Source organism: Ziziphus jujuba, chromosome 1 (genome assembly GCF_031755915.1).
Source record: "Ziziphus jujuba cultivar Dongzao chromosome 1, ASM3175591v1".
In the NCBI taxonomy this organism is placed as follows: domain Eukaryota; kingdom Viridiplantae; phylum Streptophyta; class Magnoliopsida; order Rosales; family Rhamnaceae; genus Ziziphus; species Ziziphus jujuba.
This window is the reverse complement of record NC_083379.1, coordinates 5808485-5825546: the sequence shown is the minus strand read 5'-3', so window position 1 is coordinate 5825546 and position 17062 is coordinate 5808485. Positions and strand designations below refer to the sequence as shown.

Genomic DNA, 17062 nt, shown 5'->3' with positions numbered 1-17062 from the left:
ATCGAAGTTGACCGTTGACCGAGTGGGTCAAAAGTTGACTTTTTGTTCCATTGAACTTTCTAGTTGACCATGGTACCGTGGCGAAATGCATGATGCCCCGAGTTCATAGACTAGTAGCACGTCAAAAACGGAGCTACGGTTTGAAAGTTATGGGCAAAACAAGTCGAGGTGCAAACTGTCCAAAAGGTGCCGGGAGTTGACCTTTTATCATTGTATAATTTTGCTTTGACTTTTGTATGGTTGTAAAGTACTCTTCGATACCAGTTCATAGACTAGCAGCACGCTTAAATCGGACATCTGGTTAAAAAGTTATAGACGTGTGAAATTTGCCTGATACCGTAATATTTTATTATATTTGGCTTAAGTGCACAGTAACGCCACGTGTAGTCACCTGATTGGTCCACATAGATGAATAGTATCACCCACTGTGGCTTTTATTTGGCAAAAACGACGGGGGGGAGAGAGAAAGAGAGAGAGGGAGAGAGAGAAACGACCGGCCACCGGAAATCGTCAAATTTTCCGGCCGATCCTTGCTACACGCGCCGGCCAGATGGGAGCTCCTCCCCATTTCTGGCAAAACCCCAAATTTCACGACCGCCGGTCGCCGGACGCGCCCAGATCGAGCCGGCGAAGCTCGACGGCGATTTTCCCCTCCACCGCCGGCCACCGCCGTTTGACCCCTTTCCGGCCATTTTCAGGCCACACACGCCAGCCACCCCTCTCCACCTCCTCATTTCCGACCAGCCCACCAAATTTCACGGCCACCGAACCTCTGACGCACCGGGATCGGAGCATTTTCCGGTGACGCACCGAAAACCTTCAAACCCCGATTTCTTCCCTGTCCGGCCTCCATTTGCCTCACCGCTGGTCCCGTTGGAACCCTCTCCCCTTGATCTACAAAACTCCCAAAAATCTCAGCCATCGCCACCGCACGCGCCGCTGCCGGCGACAGTTGCCAGTGACCACGGCGGCTCGCCGGAAATCACTGTTCCGGCGAGTACCCAGTTGCACCGCCGGTCCTTCTTCACTGATTTCGACCCCCTGAATCCAAATTCGGGATCCTTTTCCGCCAATTCATGACGGATTGAGAGGATCGAAGAGTTGAATCCCGAAAACTTTCCGGCGACCCACCTTCAAATTAATTTTGGAAATTAAATTTGTGAATATTTTGTGTGAATTGAATATTTGACAATTATATTCTATGTGTCAAATATTTAATTGATTTATTGTGGAAATTATTGGTGGATTTATTTTGATTAAAGAAAATATTTATGCCATGTGAAAATTATTTTATGGTATTGAGGATTGTGGAATTCAATTATATACTAAATTCTTGTGGTTTTAACATTATTTTGGGCATGATTTGATTTTCAAATATTTCAAGGAAAATATTTGTTTATGTTGGTGACTTCAATTTTTATAAGTATGCCCATGAAATGTTATGTGATTTAATTTATTATATTTCAAAAATATTTATGCTATTGGAAAATTTTGAATATTTAAATTGGTGGATTTGGGAGTTGGTGGATTTGAAAACGATGGAATTTATGAAGATGATTATAAAGAAATTGTGGAAAATTTACGGGTTTAATTGGATGGAATAAACCCGGTATGTTATGGAAAATTTGAAATTTTGAGATGTATTGATTTATGATTTTTAGATGCACCATACACGTACTGGTGTTTTGCTTATATGTGATATGGTTAGTGTGCACACGGATGTGATTAGCGCGCAGGTGGGTGTGAGTAGCGCGCAGGTGATTTTATGGGATTGTCCGGTGTTTGCCATCGGATGAGGGTAGGCCGCCCCTCCATGGCCGGGACACCTGTTTGCAGCGGCGCGGTGGGACGCCACTCGACTGTGTGCCGGTTTCTCTCTATAACCTCCTGTCTAGCAGTACCTTGGGACGCTGGATACTGTTGGCGCCACTGGTATATAGTGGGTGCATCAAGTGATTTTCAGAACTGGGATTTTAAAATAAATATTTTGAAATTGTACTGGAATTAAGAATATAATTAATACTGTTTTTATTATTTATTTGAATGGGGATTTTAAATTGATTTAATTTTCTCTTGACTTAATTATTCAATAAATTAATTTCTTTTAATTATAAATTTTTAGATGCTTGACTTATTATATTTTATTTGATATTTAGTTGAATAAATTGATGTCTTGGTTTTCGGGGAATACGAGTAAAGGGTTTTGTGAAAATGTTTTAAAAGGGGAACTTTTCCAACCGAGAGAATCGTAAGGGTTTTGAGAGAAAATACTTTTTCCAATTAATTATTATTTATCTACTTAATTATCGTGGTATTATAATTGTTTAGTAGATAGGGTCACTCACTGAGATGATTAGCATCTCATATTTTTAAATTCCGTTCCTCTAGGTACCAGGTTTGTCGGTATTCATCCGGAGCGGACTTGATCTTCATCGCTGTCTTAGTTCGAGAAGTACCTTGTCTTCATTTATTGCAATTGTAATATTTCTTTCATCCTTGTTGTATTCTATGCTTAGTAGTATTTCATGAAGCTCTGTATACTGTCTCGGACATAAATGTACTAATTATGTACTGAGTTACTGTTATTTATTTGGAAGTGCTGAAATTTGTGGAATTACATTGTAGTAATATGGGAGGAATAAGGGGATGAATATAGAAGTGTGTTTTCAATGTAGGAAATTTGTGGTAAGTCCATCCCTTAGTGGAGGTTCTGCCGGATTTTCCATTGGAGGGTCCGATAGGGTTTCCCCGGGATCAGGGCTTGTCTAGGGTTCCGGTGAGAAATTTTGGACAGATTCTGACAGAGGGTAATCAAAATACTAGGGTTTTCCACAATCATGCCTCTTCTAGGCAGCGGCGTAATACCATTAAAGGTGTTACTAATGGTTCTGGAATTTAGGATGACAATCTAGTTTCTTTCCCTAAGGTTTTCTTTAATTATTTTGATAATTTGTTTTCTGCTGGTGGTTCTTCGATAGATGAGGATGTTTTGTTTGGAATTTAGGGGAGAGTTTAAGAGGAAATGAATATTAACTTATCTTGCCCATTTACTACAAATGAAGTGAACGCTAGTTTATTCCAAATGCATCCCACAAAAGCTTCGGGTTATGATAGAATACTTGCATTGTTTTCCAAAAGTATTGTCCAATTGTAGGTACACAATTAACGAGGCATGTCTGGATGTTTGAATAACAATGGTGATGTAAGCATGGTGAATCACACCTTGATTGCTTTAATACCAAAGGTTAAGGAACCTAGGCAGGTACCAGACTACAGAGCAATAACTCTATGCACTATTATTGTTAGTGTAATGACACTTTTGTTGCTATCTTAGTTGCTTTTTGATGCTTAGTTACTTTATATTCAGTTTTTTGCTAAAACACTGTTATATTAGGTAGCCAAAGTATGACTTGTCTTTTGTAGTATGATAACTACAATATTAGGTGAAAATTAGGTGGTTTACTATTTTTGTAAGCTTGTGTTTATATGTTCTATCCATGAATGAATGCATATAAGTTTTCACACCAGTTCAAGCTTCCTTTTCTTTCCTTTTCGTTTTGCTATGTTTTTTATCTTAAAATCTTACAGTTATTTATAAAATTTTCTAAGACAATAGTGAATAGACTTAAAGCCATTTTACCATCTATTATATCTCCAAAGCAAAGTGCCTTTGTGCCTGATAGATAGATAACAGACAACATCATGATTGCTTTTGAGTTATTACATATGATTAATAAGCATAAATCTTGTTCTGACCCTTTAATGGCTATTACGTTGGACATGAGTAAGGCATATGACCAGGTTGAATGGGTTTTTTATGGCGAATGATGCAGGAGATAGGCTTTACTACTAGCTGGATAAATTTAGTCAAAAGGTGTGTTACATCGGTCATATATTCTGTTTTGATTAATGGTTCTGCTAGTAGTTTGATATATCTACAAAGAGGGTTAAGAAAAGGAGATCCATTGTCTCTTTATCTTTTTCTTCTATGTACGGAGGGTTTATCTTGTCTTCTGAAGAAATTTGAGTTCCTTGATCTTTTCAATGGCTTGCAGGTTGCTCCATCCAATCCTGTAGTATCCCACTTATTTTTCATAGATGATACAGTTTATTCACTCATGCTTCATAGAATATTTGTAGATTATTTTACAAATTTTAATTACGAAACAGTTCTGGTCAACAAGTTAATATGCAAAAGACTGAAATCACTTTTAGTTCGAATGCTTAGCCAGAACTTCATGACTCTATAAAATCATTATTTCAAGTGCAATCAAGTCAGAGAAATTCGAAATACTTGGGTCTCCCATCTTTTATTGGTCGTCAAAAGGTAGAATTGTTTAGAGTTATTAAAGAACGTGTTTGGAGAAACCTGGAAGGTTGGAAAGGAAAAGAAATATTGTTAAAGGCAGTGATTCAGTCCATCCCTACTTACTCCATGTGCTGTTTCAAGCTACCTAAAACACTATTGGATGATTTAACTAGCATAGTTAGTCGTTTTTGGTGGGGTAGTTTTGGAGGTAAAGGAGGGATTCATTGGGTTAGTTAGCCACAATTATGCCAACCAAAATCATTCGGTGGTCTTGGATTCCGATCATTACAGGAGTTCAATAGAGGTTTGTTGGCCAAACGATGCTGGAGAATTATTCAAAATCGTGATTCTAGAGAATTATTCAAAATCCTGATTCTTTGGTTGTTTTTTATTTTAAAAGGAAAATATTTTCCAAGTGGTTGGGATGGAGGAATAGGAAAACAACCTTCTCATTTGTGGAGGAGTCTCTGTTGGGGTCACAATATTTTGGACAATGGTGGGATGTGGCGTGTAGGGGATGGACGTGCTATACACATCTATAAGGATCCTTGGCTTCCCTGGACTAGTTCTCGTAGAGTCTTGTCAACACTTGTTTTACATGAAGACTTTGTGTTGCTGATCTTTTCACTGCTTCTGGTGGATGGAATAATATCCCATTGATTTGTTCTATTTTTTCTTCTGATGAAGCTAATGTAATTGAAGAAGCTCAGATTGGTGGTTCTAGTCGAAGAGATCGTTTTGCATGGCATTATAATTCACCAAGCATTTACTCCGTTAAATATATTGATGAATTTTTCTCTACTTTAAAAAAAAAAGAAAAAAGAAAAAAAAAATCATATTTTTGATAAAATTTATATATTTATTTTATTATTGAAAATTTAAAAAAAAAAAACGAAAAAGTAATATAGCACATGAAAAAATAACTTTTTTTATTAATTGGAAGGAATAATTGTTGTCAATTGAGCTATCCTAAAATGACAACACATTTGAAAACATAATTAAATAAGATCAATATGTAAAATTAAAAATATAATCACCAACCAAAATTTTTGAGTTCGTTAAAGTCTGTTTAATAACCAGTTCCTTTTGATAATTTTTTTAAAATAAAAATAAAAGCATATTTGATCATCTTTTTTGTTTTTGTTTTTTTTTTCTTTTTAATTTTTCAAAATGACACATGTATAGATGAAAACAAATTTTTCACATATTTTTCTACATTGGTAAGGATCTAATTTCCTGAATCCACATTTTTCTACCTCACAATAAATATCCAAACAAAAAAAATTATCATTTTTCTAGAAAAATTAAATATGTATTAACTTTACCATTATCCAAACATAAGATAAGAGGTTTGGATAAAAAAATTCTCATCAATTTGATCAGGCAATCCCGGACTCCAAATCCGTTTGGACAATCCTAGGTCACATTTCCATTAGGAGCATTATGTATCCTAGGCTTGTCCATGCGGTCCCGAACCCCAAGGCCTATTTGGGCATTCGCAAACTCGCACCAACGGTCTTAGGTTTTAGATCTATTCAAAATGTCGTGGGCCTGTTTCTGAGACCATCGAGGAAGAGAGAGAGAGAGAGGGAAAAAAAAAAAAACTTGTTTCTGTTCATTGTTTATTGTATTTTGGCTTTTTTTTTCTTTTCTTTTAAAAATTAAAATGGTCTTCAGCTTGTTTGAAAAAGAAAAAGACAATTATCAACCGCTATGTTTTCTTTCTTTCTTTTTTTTTCCCCTTGTTTTAGTTATCGAACAGCCTTTGGAAACAAAAGTTTTGTTATAGTCACATATGCAATTCATGCTATTAAAATAGCAAAAACCTATTGGATGTATTTATTTAATCATATATTAAATTTTTTATACTAAAATCTATTAGAGAAAATTAATTCTTTTTAATAACAAATTAAATTACTAAATAGCTTATGGATCTTATTTATAATTAATTATACTAACAAATAAAATAAAATTCTACTTCATCACAATCTTGAAAAATAAGCAAAAACCTGTATTCGGACTAAAAACTACCAAAATAAAAATCAAAAAGATAAAAAAAGACACAAAGGTTAAAGAAAGCTAAAAGAAATAAAGAGAGAAGATATTACACCCCAAATCTGGACCATGATGATCTAGTTCATGAACAGCCATTTCCATTTTTCCACACTCCAATTATTTTTATAATGCAATGCTAACTAGCTGGCAACTATGATATAAACTATATATGCAATTGAATTTCATTAATTAATTTATAATTACTTTTAAGTTATTAAAAGATGAAAAGAAGAAGAAAAAGAAGGCTAATGTCTAATAGTTAACAAATAGCATACCTTCATTCTTTGGAAGAAGCCTAGCAGCTTGAACTGTGGGAATGATTTTAAGTGGCTGCAGCTGTAGGAACATAAACAACAGAAGAGCAAGTTTGATGAAGAAGATGCGTTTGCCATCGATGAAACCAGTACTAACGGTGCCACTGCTTGTCATTGCAACCATATCTTATTCTCATCACCTGCTTCTTCTTCTTCTTCTTTGGTAATATGTTCTTGTTTACTTGCCAACCAGTTTTATAATATATATATGTATATAGATATATAAATAATGAACCGTCCCAATATTCCAACGCCCATGTGCTGCCTTTTGCAAATTGCCAATACTATTGCATTTATAATTTTTTACATTTTTCATATTTTTTTTGTTTTATTTTTCAAAAAGGTAATCTCCCTTTTCCTAATATTCTTTAACGTTCTTTTTTTTTTTTTTTTTTTTTTTTTTTTTTTTGGGGTACACAGTTCCATTGCCACAAAAAACCGGGGTTGGTCAAACTTTGATTATAGCTATATATATATAATTCTCTTCTATATATATAATTTTTTCCTATGAAAAATTTCGGACGATTTTCATCCAAAACTGTGATAAGGACGATGATTTTTTAAAAACTTATCATCTTTTATAGATGAAATATACGATAATTTTAAAAAAAAATCATTGGCAGTGGTCACGAAGGTTGACAAGGTTCTTGAAGGATTGCTTGAGAAGGTTACCGCTTATGATGTTAATATTGGACTTGGTTATGTTTGTGTGAGGAATCGGATTGGCGAGGAATCGTATGAGGAGGCACGAGCAGAGGAAGCTAGGCTATATGGAAATCATCCACTTCTTTCCAAGATAGACAAATCAATTGTGGGTGTACCAGTTTTGGCTGAAAAGTTGGTGCAGATTCAAGCTTCTAGTATTGCTCGTAATCTGCCTGAGATTGTCAAAAATATAAACGACAAACTGAATTCTAATCTATCAGAGCTCAACAAGTTGCCAAAGAAAAAGTCTTCAGCTGCAGAGGCAACCACGGTTTTTATGCAGATTATTGGTTCAGTTTAGGAATCGCTGAGGAAGATACTTTTGCGTGGAGAATTCGATGAATATCCAGATGATAAACGCATGCATTGTACAGCTCGTTTGATAGAGATGATCAACCAGTTCTCTGATCAGCTTCACAGCTCTGTTGAAAATGATCCTATGCGTGATTTTCTGATGGAGGAGATAAGGATTTTGGAGGAAGCTAAGGAGGTTGGTCTGCCAAATTTCCTTCCAAGGACAGCATTTTTAAGTATTTTACTGCGAAAAGTGAATGCGATATCACGTATTCCTATTGATTTTGTGGGGATGTTATGGGATTACATGGAGGATGTGGTGATGACTGTTTTGAAGCATCATGTGGAAGACTATCACCAGCTTCAGTTAGCCACCAAACGAGCTGCAAATAATCTGATTGCCAAGATGAAAGAAAGGTCTAATGTTTGGACGACCGAGATTGTAGAGATGGAAAAGGTGACAGATTTTACATGCATTCCCGAATATGTTTCTGAATGGACGAAGCTGATGACACAGAGAGATGCGCTTATAGGTGAGATCTTAAAAGGTGATGAAAGGATCGGTTCCATTAAACTTGAAGGTTTAGGGAAAATTGGAGTTGGAGTTATTAAGAAGTATCCTCATCTTCTGGAGCAGGCCTTCGACTTGAGGATGAGGATGATAGCTTATTGGAAAATAGTTTTGACAAGGTTGGTAGATGTTATGGCTCTGCATTTGCAAATAAGTGTGAAGAACCTTGTGAGTAAGGACATTGAATTTGAGGTTACGTTGCGAATGTAATATCTGGAAAGCATGTTAGGTTGATGGAGGAAAATCCATCGGTGGCTTCCAAACGTGGGAAGTTGAACAGGAGCATCATAAAGCTGAAAGAGTGTAAAGATGGGGTGGCTAGTATTGTGGACAGGATTGTTTCCTATGGTGACTAACTAGTTTGCTATGGTTTTGGGTAGTTTGGTGGGTTGTTTAGTTTGTTTTTGGTGTGCTTTTATTTTTCTTCTTCCTTTCTTAGTGTTGGCTGCTGGTTTGTTTTTGTTTTGTGTGTGGAAATTATGTTTTGAGTTTGAGACTTTGGATGCTATTGGTGTTTTCGGGTTTGACAGTTCATGTTTTTCTTACAACTGAATATTCAACTGATTCCGTCTGTATATATGTTCCCTTCTATCTTTACAACTTGCTTTATTCTTCTAGTCACTGAATTGTTAAGTTTCGAAACATTTGTCCACAATTAGTTGGATATGCTTGCAATTTATGTTTTTATATTTTATATATAAAAAATAGTCAATAAATAAATTTTTTTTATTACTCTGATGTACTGCACTACAGTTTTAGCATTGCATAACTTATTTCTTATTATATGGCTATTTCTAACATATCAATTCTAATATCTAAAATTAATTTTATTTGATAATTTGTCTTCTTGTATTTAATTTTTTAATTTTTTTTTGTTAGTGTATTATTTATTTAATTTTTTTATTTTTAGCGGGTGTATGTTTTCTTCATTTCACTTTTGGTTTTTTTGTTGGTAAAAATGGATAGTGAAATTACCTTTATTCTAACAAGGTTTTAGATTTATTTGGGGAAAAAAAAAGATTTTAGAGATATTTTATTAGAAATAACTTTTTTTTGTTTTTTTTTTAAATTATAAATTATTCTAAACTTATAACTCGAACCTATTCTCTCATAACATAGATAAAATGCTCAACTACTAAAGTTATTATTTTCATAAAATTTTTTTTTTTTGGTTGTTGAAAAAATATAATTGATAATAGAAGACATATTATATTGGACTTTTTTGTTTTTTGGTTTTTGGTGGAATATGTGTATTGGGGCCATTGGGCCTGTCCAATATATATTGGACTTTGGAAATTATCATTCTTTGTACGTATTTCATTAGAAGAACATAGGAACATATGTTTGTAGCCTTAAAATCAGAATGATAGAAGGTTTAAGAATTACGTCAAAAGTCACATTGCTAGCCAGTGCATAAGAAGTAAGAATGTGGGCTTTAAACCCAACAAAAAAGTAAAATAAAAATCGAAATAAAAAAACATAAAGGAAGTAATAATCTGAAACCCAGAAAAAAAGTAAAACAAAAATTGAAATAAAAAAAAACATAAAGGAAGTAATAATCTGGGCTGAAGAATTAGGTTCTTTGATTACTGCAATTAATTATTATTATTATTATTATTATTATTATTATTATTGTTATTGTTATTGTTATTTTTTGGAACCGAACTTGTTGGAGAAGTAGTCGAAACTATAAAAGCGAGCACCACTCAGCAAGTGCTTGAGCACTAACCAAGATTATTGAGCATATAACTTTTATATTATCTAAATGGACGGCAAAAAAGTAATTTGATTTTAGTTTTGGAGGTATGGCTGCACCTTTTCTCTGTAGGGCAATGTCCTTTACTCTTCTTTACACATATGCAAAGGCAAATTAATTTCTTCTTTCACATATCAAATATACAAGTACCTTCCTCGCCTTTATTCATTATGTGAACCTTGCATTGGAAAACCTTGGCATGAAGGAACTTACCACTTTAACATTTTACATCGCATTTGCTAGTTTAAAGTGTCCTGAAGGAACTACAAAACTTAAGCAATAAGTTTTCATTATCAATGTACGTCGATAAGTTAATGATTATAAATGGTAATTATGAGTTAACTAAATTTTTATAAGACAAATCATACGTCATAGGACCAACGTAATGAAATCTCTATAAATTAGGCCTTAAATCTTCCTCTCAGAGCATCACCAACTTACTCCATTTCATTTTCACCAAACAAAACCATACTTCATTTTCATTCCCAAATTCTCTCTGCTATATCTCTGCATGAAAATGGGGCAGCTCACTTCTTCTAAAAGCACCGTAGTACCACAACAAGAGGCCTCAAATGCACTTGTTGGAGTACTAGACCCCAATGAGCCTCTTAGTGCACCCATTGTTTCCTCCTACAACGATCGCATTCGTCCACTTCTCGATGCAATCGACAGGCTCCGAGAGCTCATGGTCATGGAAGAAGGAATACAGCTCCCGACCATCGTTGTCGTCGGAGACCAATCCTCCGGCAAGTCCAGCGTCCTCGAATCACTGGCCGGTATCAGCCTTCCAAGAGGTCAAGGTATCTGCACAAGGGTTCCCCTTATAATGAGACTTCAACACCACTCTGATCCTCAACCTGTACTTTCCCTGGAGTTCAGCGACCAAGTTGTTCCCACAGATGAAGACCATATCTCAGAAGCTATAAATGAAGCCACCGAAAGAATTGCTGGAAACGGCAAGGGAATTTCCAACAATCCCATAACTCTGGTGGTGAAAAAGAAGGGTGTTCCAGATTTGACAATGGTTGATCTTCCCGGAATTACCAGAGTTCCAGTTCATGGGCAGCCTGATAACATATATGAACAGACAAGGGATATAATCATGGAGTATATAACTCCGGAAGAGAGTATCATTCTAAATGTGTTATCGGCAAGCGTTGATTTCACTACGTGTGAATCAATTAGGATGTCGCAGAGCGTTGATAAAACAGGGGAGAGAACAATTGCCGTGGTTACCAAGGCAGATAGAGCTCCTGAAGGACTTCTTGAGAAGGTGACTGCTGATGATGTCAATATTGGTCTTGGCTATGTCTGTGTCAGGAATCGGATTGGAAATGAATCTTATGAAGAGGCTCGAATGGAGGAAGCTACTCTGTTCAAAACTCATCCACTTCTCTCCAAGATTGACAAATCCATTGTGGGCATTCCTGTTTTGGCGCAGAAGCTGGTTCAGATTCAAGCGACAAGTATAGCTCGGAATCTTCCCGAGATTGTCAAGAAGATCAATGACAAGTTGAATTCCTATGTTGCTGAGCTCAGCAGGCTGCCAAAGCATCTGTCCTCTGTTGCTGAGGCTACAACAGCTTTTATGCAGATTGTTGGGCTTGCGAAGGAATCGCTGAGGAAAATTCTTATTAGAGGAGAGTTCGAGGAATACCCTGATGATAAAAAAATGCATTGCAGTGCTCGTTTGGTCGAGATGCTCAACAAGTTTTCTGATGAGCTTCACAGCTATGCTGAAAGTGATCGGACTAGGGACTTTCTAATGGATGAGATCAAGATTTTGGAGGAAACCAAAGACATTTCGCTGCCAAACTTCCTTCCCCGCACTGCTTTTCTCAGCATTCTGCAAAGAAAGGTGAAGGAAATATCAGGTATGCCTATTGTCACGTCCCGCGAAAAAGGACTTCCCGATAGCAAAGCAAGTTGGGAACCTGCTATCGCACTTTGGCAATTTGAAGATCATATCAAGAGGTTCCATGAAGCAAGCTCGACGAGGATGTCGACGGCATAGGTGGGGGAGAATGTCACGGTTAAAACATTTCATCAAACACTTGGTGAGCATTCTCTCCATTTTGGGCCTTATAATCCACTTTGGGCCTATTTTGGGCCTTACAATGGGCCAAGCCATGTACATATCCATTCTAGATGATTCTTTAAATATTTTATGTAAAGTAGGTGGGAAAGTAGGTGGGAAGGTTCTAGACACCCATTCTCCACCGTAGGATTAAAGCAATTATAGCCGTAGGATTAAGCTTTGTATGCCTATAAATAGGTGGAGGCCTCATTTGGCCAAACCATCCAAGAAATCTCATCTATACTTGTAAAGCTCTCTTTCAAGTAATATACTTTCATTCTCCCAAACTCTCTTTGTGCTCTAGCTTTCTTTGCTTAGCTTTCTCTTTTAGTGGGCAAAAGGCTTACTTAGTTGCAACAAAGGGTCGGAATAGCAACTAAGGCCGCACGGCTTGAAGGGTAAACAAACAAGTCCGTGACAAGTGGTATCAGAGCCCAAGGTTAAAGCTAGCATCTAGAGCAACATGTCTTCATCAGAGGTTGTGATTGAAGAAGCAAGGGGAAGGGAGGTCATCCCCGAAGCTGCAAGGAAGGGACGTGGGCGTTCAAAGTCGAAGGACGTTCTCACCGCCACGGAGACCAAGGTGGTCAAGATGGAGTTGGCCGTTGCCGACATGTTGGAGCGGCTTGATTGTGTGGAGCAAGGCATGGAGGAGCTCGATGGTCGTGTGGGTGACCAAGTGGGAGAGCTTAGAGGTACCATGCAAAGCACCAACGAGGCCAACACCGAGGCATGGCGTTATGAAAGCCAAGCTTTCCAAACAAAGGTAATTGAAACCTTGTCCCTTATGCAAGCTCAATTAGATGAGTTTAAGAAGAGAGAAGAGAGAGGAACGAGGGATGTGAGCATGGAAGGTGGGGGAGACAAGTTCTATAAAACTCCCCAAAGTAAGGAACATCAAAGAAGGCCACCATTACCTAGCCAAGATTGGAAGAAAGGAGCCAAGCCCGAACTAAAGCCAAAGAGAAATTGCTTCCTATGTGACGGTCCCCATTGGGCAAGAGATTGTCCAAAGAGGAAGTCATTAAATGCCATGCTCGAAGAGAGGGAAACTAAAGAGCAAACACAAATAGGTTCCTTACAGCTGTTGAATGCTATCAAGGCTGCTCCTAAGGAGACAAAGAAGAGTGGCCTAATGTTCGTGGAGGCAAAACTCAATGGGGTGCCCACCAAGGCGTTGGTGGACACGGGTGCCTCACATAATTTCCTATCGGTGGAGGAGGCACAAAGGCTTGGGATTAAAGCGACCCAAGAAAGGGGCTTCGTGAAGGCGGTAAATTCCGACGCGAAGCCGCTTCAGGGAGTTGCTAGAGGTGTGAAAACCACCATCGGGGATTGGGAGGACCAATTGAACCTAACGGTGGTGTCCATGGATGACTACAAGGTTGTCCTTGGTATGGACCTCTTCAACCAAGTGAAGGCTTTCCCACTCCCATTTGCAAGCAAGTTATGCATCATGGATGGGGGAACGACGTGCATGGTGCCGACGGAACAAGCTAGCAAGCGGGAGACCAAGGTTTTGTCGGCACTGCAAGTTGAGAGGGAGGAGCAAATCAACTTGGTTGCTGCCCAAAAGCCTAGTGAGGATGTCCAAAGCCATACCAAGACATCTCCTAAGGTACAAGATGTGCCAAAGGAGTTGCACCAAGGGAGCTTGTGGGCATTGGCCTCAAGTCGTGGAGACGACAAGAGAAAGCACGAAGAGGCTAAGGAAGGGAACTTAGCCAAACCATCACCTCAACAAAACGAGGTACATGACGGGAAGGCACGACGCTATGAAGAGTCACTTCCCATTGCAAGGAAAGGGGGCACGGAGGCCCTAGCGAAAGGTAACTCAATAGGAGCACCCTCGACGATAGTGACTTCACCCGCCAAGAGTGTTGAAGCCACACCTGCGGATCGAGTCGGTCAACATAAAGGCATACCCAACTACACCAAGTACTTGGTGAAGGGGAAGGACCTGCCGGATGGCGAAGTAACTGGGGAGCACGAAGATACACAACGGCAACTCAAAGATCACATTCGGCGGGTAAGGAAGAAGGCGCGACGAGGGCGTCGCGAGTTTAGGTGGGGGAGAGTGTCACGTCCCGCGAAAAAGGACTTCCCGATAGCAAAGCAAGTTGGGAACCTGCTATCGCACTTTGGCAATTTGAAGATCATATCAAGAGGTTCCATGAAGCAAGCTCGACGAGGACGTCGACGGCATAGGTGGGGGAGAATGTCACGATTAAAACATTTCATCAAACACTTGGTGAGCATTCTCTCCATTTTGGGCCTTATAATCCACTTTGGGCCTATTTTGGGCCTTACAATGGGCCAAGCCATGTACATATCCATTCTAGATGATTCTTTAAATATTTTATGTAAAGTAGGTGGGAAAGTAGGTGGGAAGGTTCTAGACACCCATTCTCCACCGTAGGATTAAAGCAATTATAGCCGTAGGATTAAGCTTTGTATGCCTATAAATAGGTGGAGGCCTCATTTGGCCAAACCATCCAAGAAATCTCATCTATACTTGTAAAGCTCTCTTTCAAGTAATATACTTTCATTCTCCCAAACTCTCTTTGTGCTCTAGCTTTCTTTGCTTAGCTTTCTCTTTTAGTGGGCAAAAGGCTTACTTAGTTGCAACAAAGGGTCGGAATAGCAACTAAGGCCGCACGGCTTGAAGGGTAAACAAACAAGTCCGTGACACTATTGAGTTTGTGGACAAGTTATGGAATTACGTAGAAGAGGTGGTGATGCTATTGTGTTGATGCATCATGTGGGAGACTATTACCAGCTTCAGTTATCGACCAGACGAGCTGCGAATAACCTGATAGCCAAGATGAAAGAAAAGTCTATCAAATGGATGGAGGAGGTTGTGGAAATGGAGATGGTGATAGATTATACTTGCAATCCAGAATATATATCCGAATGGAATAAGTTAATGGCCCAACAGGATTCGTTCATAAGTGGAGCCTTGGACGAAAATCGAATAACCAGTAGCATAAAGCTTGAAGGATTTGGTGACATTGAAGTTGGACATCTCAAGCAATATGCACATGTTCTTGAGCAGGCTTTTGATTTGAGGATGAGAATGACAGCTTATTGGAAAATAGTCTTGAGAAGATTGGTTGATTCTATGGCTCTGCATTTGCAGCTGAGTGTGAAGAACCTTGTGAATAAGGACTTGGAATTTGAGATAGTGAATGAGCTATTTGGAAGTAATGTTGGCGGGATTGAGAGGTTCATGGAGGAATCGCCATCAATTGCTTCAAAGCGTTCAAAGCTGAACAAGAGCATCTTGAAGCTGAAGGGGTGTAAAGATGTTGTAGCAAACATCTTTGACAGAATCGTAGCTCATGCTGATTAACAAGCTTTGTTTTCTGGGAGAATGCTATTGATATCCAACACACTGCTCTTGGTGAAGATTTAATTATTATGTATGATTTGCGGCATAAAAAAAAATCTTAGAATTGTTGGTTTTAGTTAAGTTAGGTCCAGGTGTAGTTTAATTTGCGTGGGCATAATGTTGCTTCTGTGTTTTGGAATTGTGGGTGTAGTAAAAAATAATCGATGAGATCTATGGGCCTATCCCCAATGGCTCATTTTGGGAGTAAGACCTCTAATCCTGTTTTTATTATTATTATTATTATTATTATGAAAGTCCCTTTTTTTTTTAGCGAACATTACTGTTTCTTACATTTTGTATTTTGGACATGAATGGCTTTGTTTTCTTGCATGTAATGGGCACTCCTATTAGCCATCAGCTAGTATGTTTCGCACTCGTTTATGGATACTTCTATAGCTAGGAAGCGTTTGTTTTCTCTCTCTCTCTCTCTCTCTCTCTCTCTCTCTCGCCATATATATATATATATATATATATGTTCCAAACATTATAAAAAACACCTTTTATACTCTTGAAAGAGCTTTTAAATCGCTTTTTAGGAAACATTATGTTAGATGATCTTCTTGTTAGTATTTCCTTTGTGCCGCAAATATTCCAACAATAAAAGAGGACATTGAACTCAATTTCAAATAGAATAAGTTTTCATGCGACTCTAGTGGTGGCCTTGCCTTCAAATAAAATTGTTTGTTTTTAATGGTGATTAATAAAAAGTGTTTCGTCCCCTTGCCTTTGAAGCTTTTTATGGTGATTAGAGAATTAATTATTTGTTCCACACACATTATATTTAATTGGGTAACACAAGCCCACAGATTAATAGGGCATAGTGAAAGACCAGTGGGCCGGGTCTCTAAACAAAAGTATTTTAATACTGACCCACCGAGATGAAATGGGCATTGATCAGCATTCCCACTCCAGACCAATTCTTAATTCCATTCATAGCATAATGTTGAATTCGATCATTTCACGCACTTTTTTAACACCAGCCAACGTGGCACTTTGGGCCAGTGTATGAATCATATGGAGGAACATCTTAGGAACATCCAAGACAACCAGAAACATTAAATTGGGAGGGCCATAATGTGAAAGGAAGACAAACTCTTAAAAAGATATATTGTATGTGAAATTAAATCAAAATCATAATTTTAAAAGTAAATAAGAAAAAGAAATAAATCAAAACTCTAAAAAACTATAATGATGAATTAGAAGCTTTATGGTAGTAATTTTATATTTTTATATGCAACAATTATTAATTACATTAAAATCAATATAGTATCTTAATTATAGGAGGGCTAAATACTTAATTTTACATTAATTATAAATTTATTTGAAGCAACTTTTAAAGGATAGGGGATGGCCCCTGCAGGCCAGTATTTGGCTTGGCCACTGGTTCCTCGTACATAGCAAGTGGGAAATCTGCGTTAAAGAAATGTTTTTGTTTTGTTTTGTTTCGCTTCGTTTTTCGTTTTGTTTTGTTTTGTTTTTTCCTTTTCTTTTTTCTTTTGGGTCTTTTTGCCACGAAACTTGGAGAAGACGTATACTAAAGGAGAGAGGAATTGTTTCTTTTTCATTCTCAATGAGTCATAAATGCGCCTT

At 37.7% G+C, this 17062-nt stretch overlaps 1 protein-coding gene and 1 pseudogene across 1 annotated transcript; both read left to right on the top strand.

Moving 5' to 3' along the window:
- Positions 1-7288: 7288 nt before the first annotated feature.
- Positions 7289-8604, top strand: LOC125419808 (dynamin-related protein 4C-like; annotated as a pseudogene).
- A 1769-nt stretch (positions 8605-10373) lies between these two features.
- LOC125419806 (dynamin-related protein 4C) lies at positions 10374-15723 on the top strand. Its single transcript, XM_060816202.1, is given in 4 exon segments — positions 10374-11889; positions 12028-12030; positions 14781-14822; positions 14825-15723. Coding segments are annotated over 4 exon segments (2028 nt in total). The 5' UTR covers positions 10374-10515; the 3' UTR covers positions 15434-15723.
- Positions 15724-17062: the final 1339 nt, after the last annotated feature.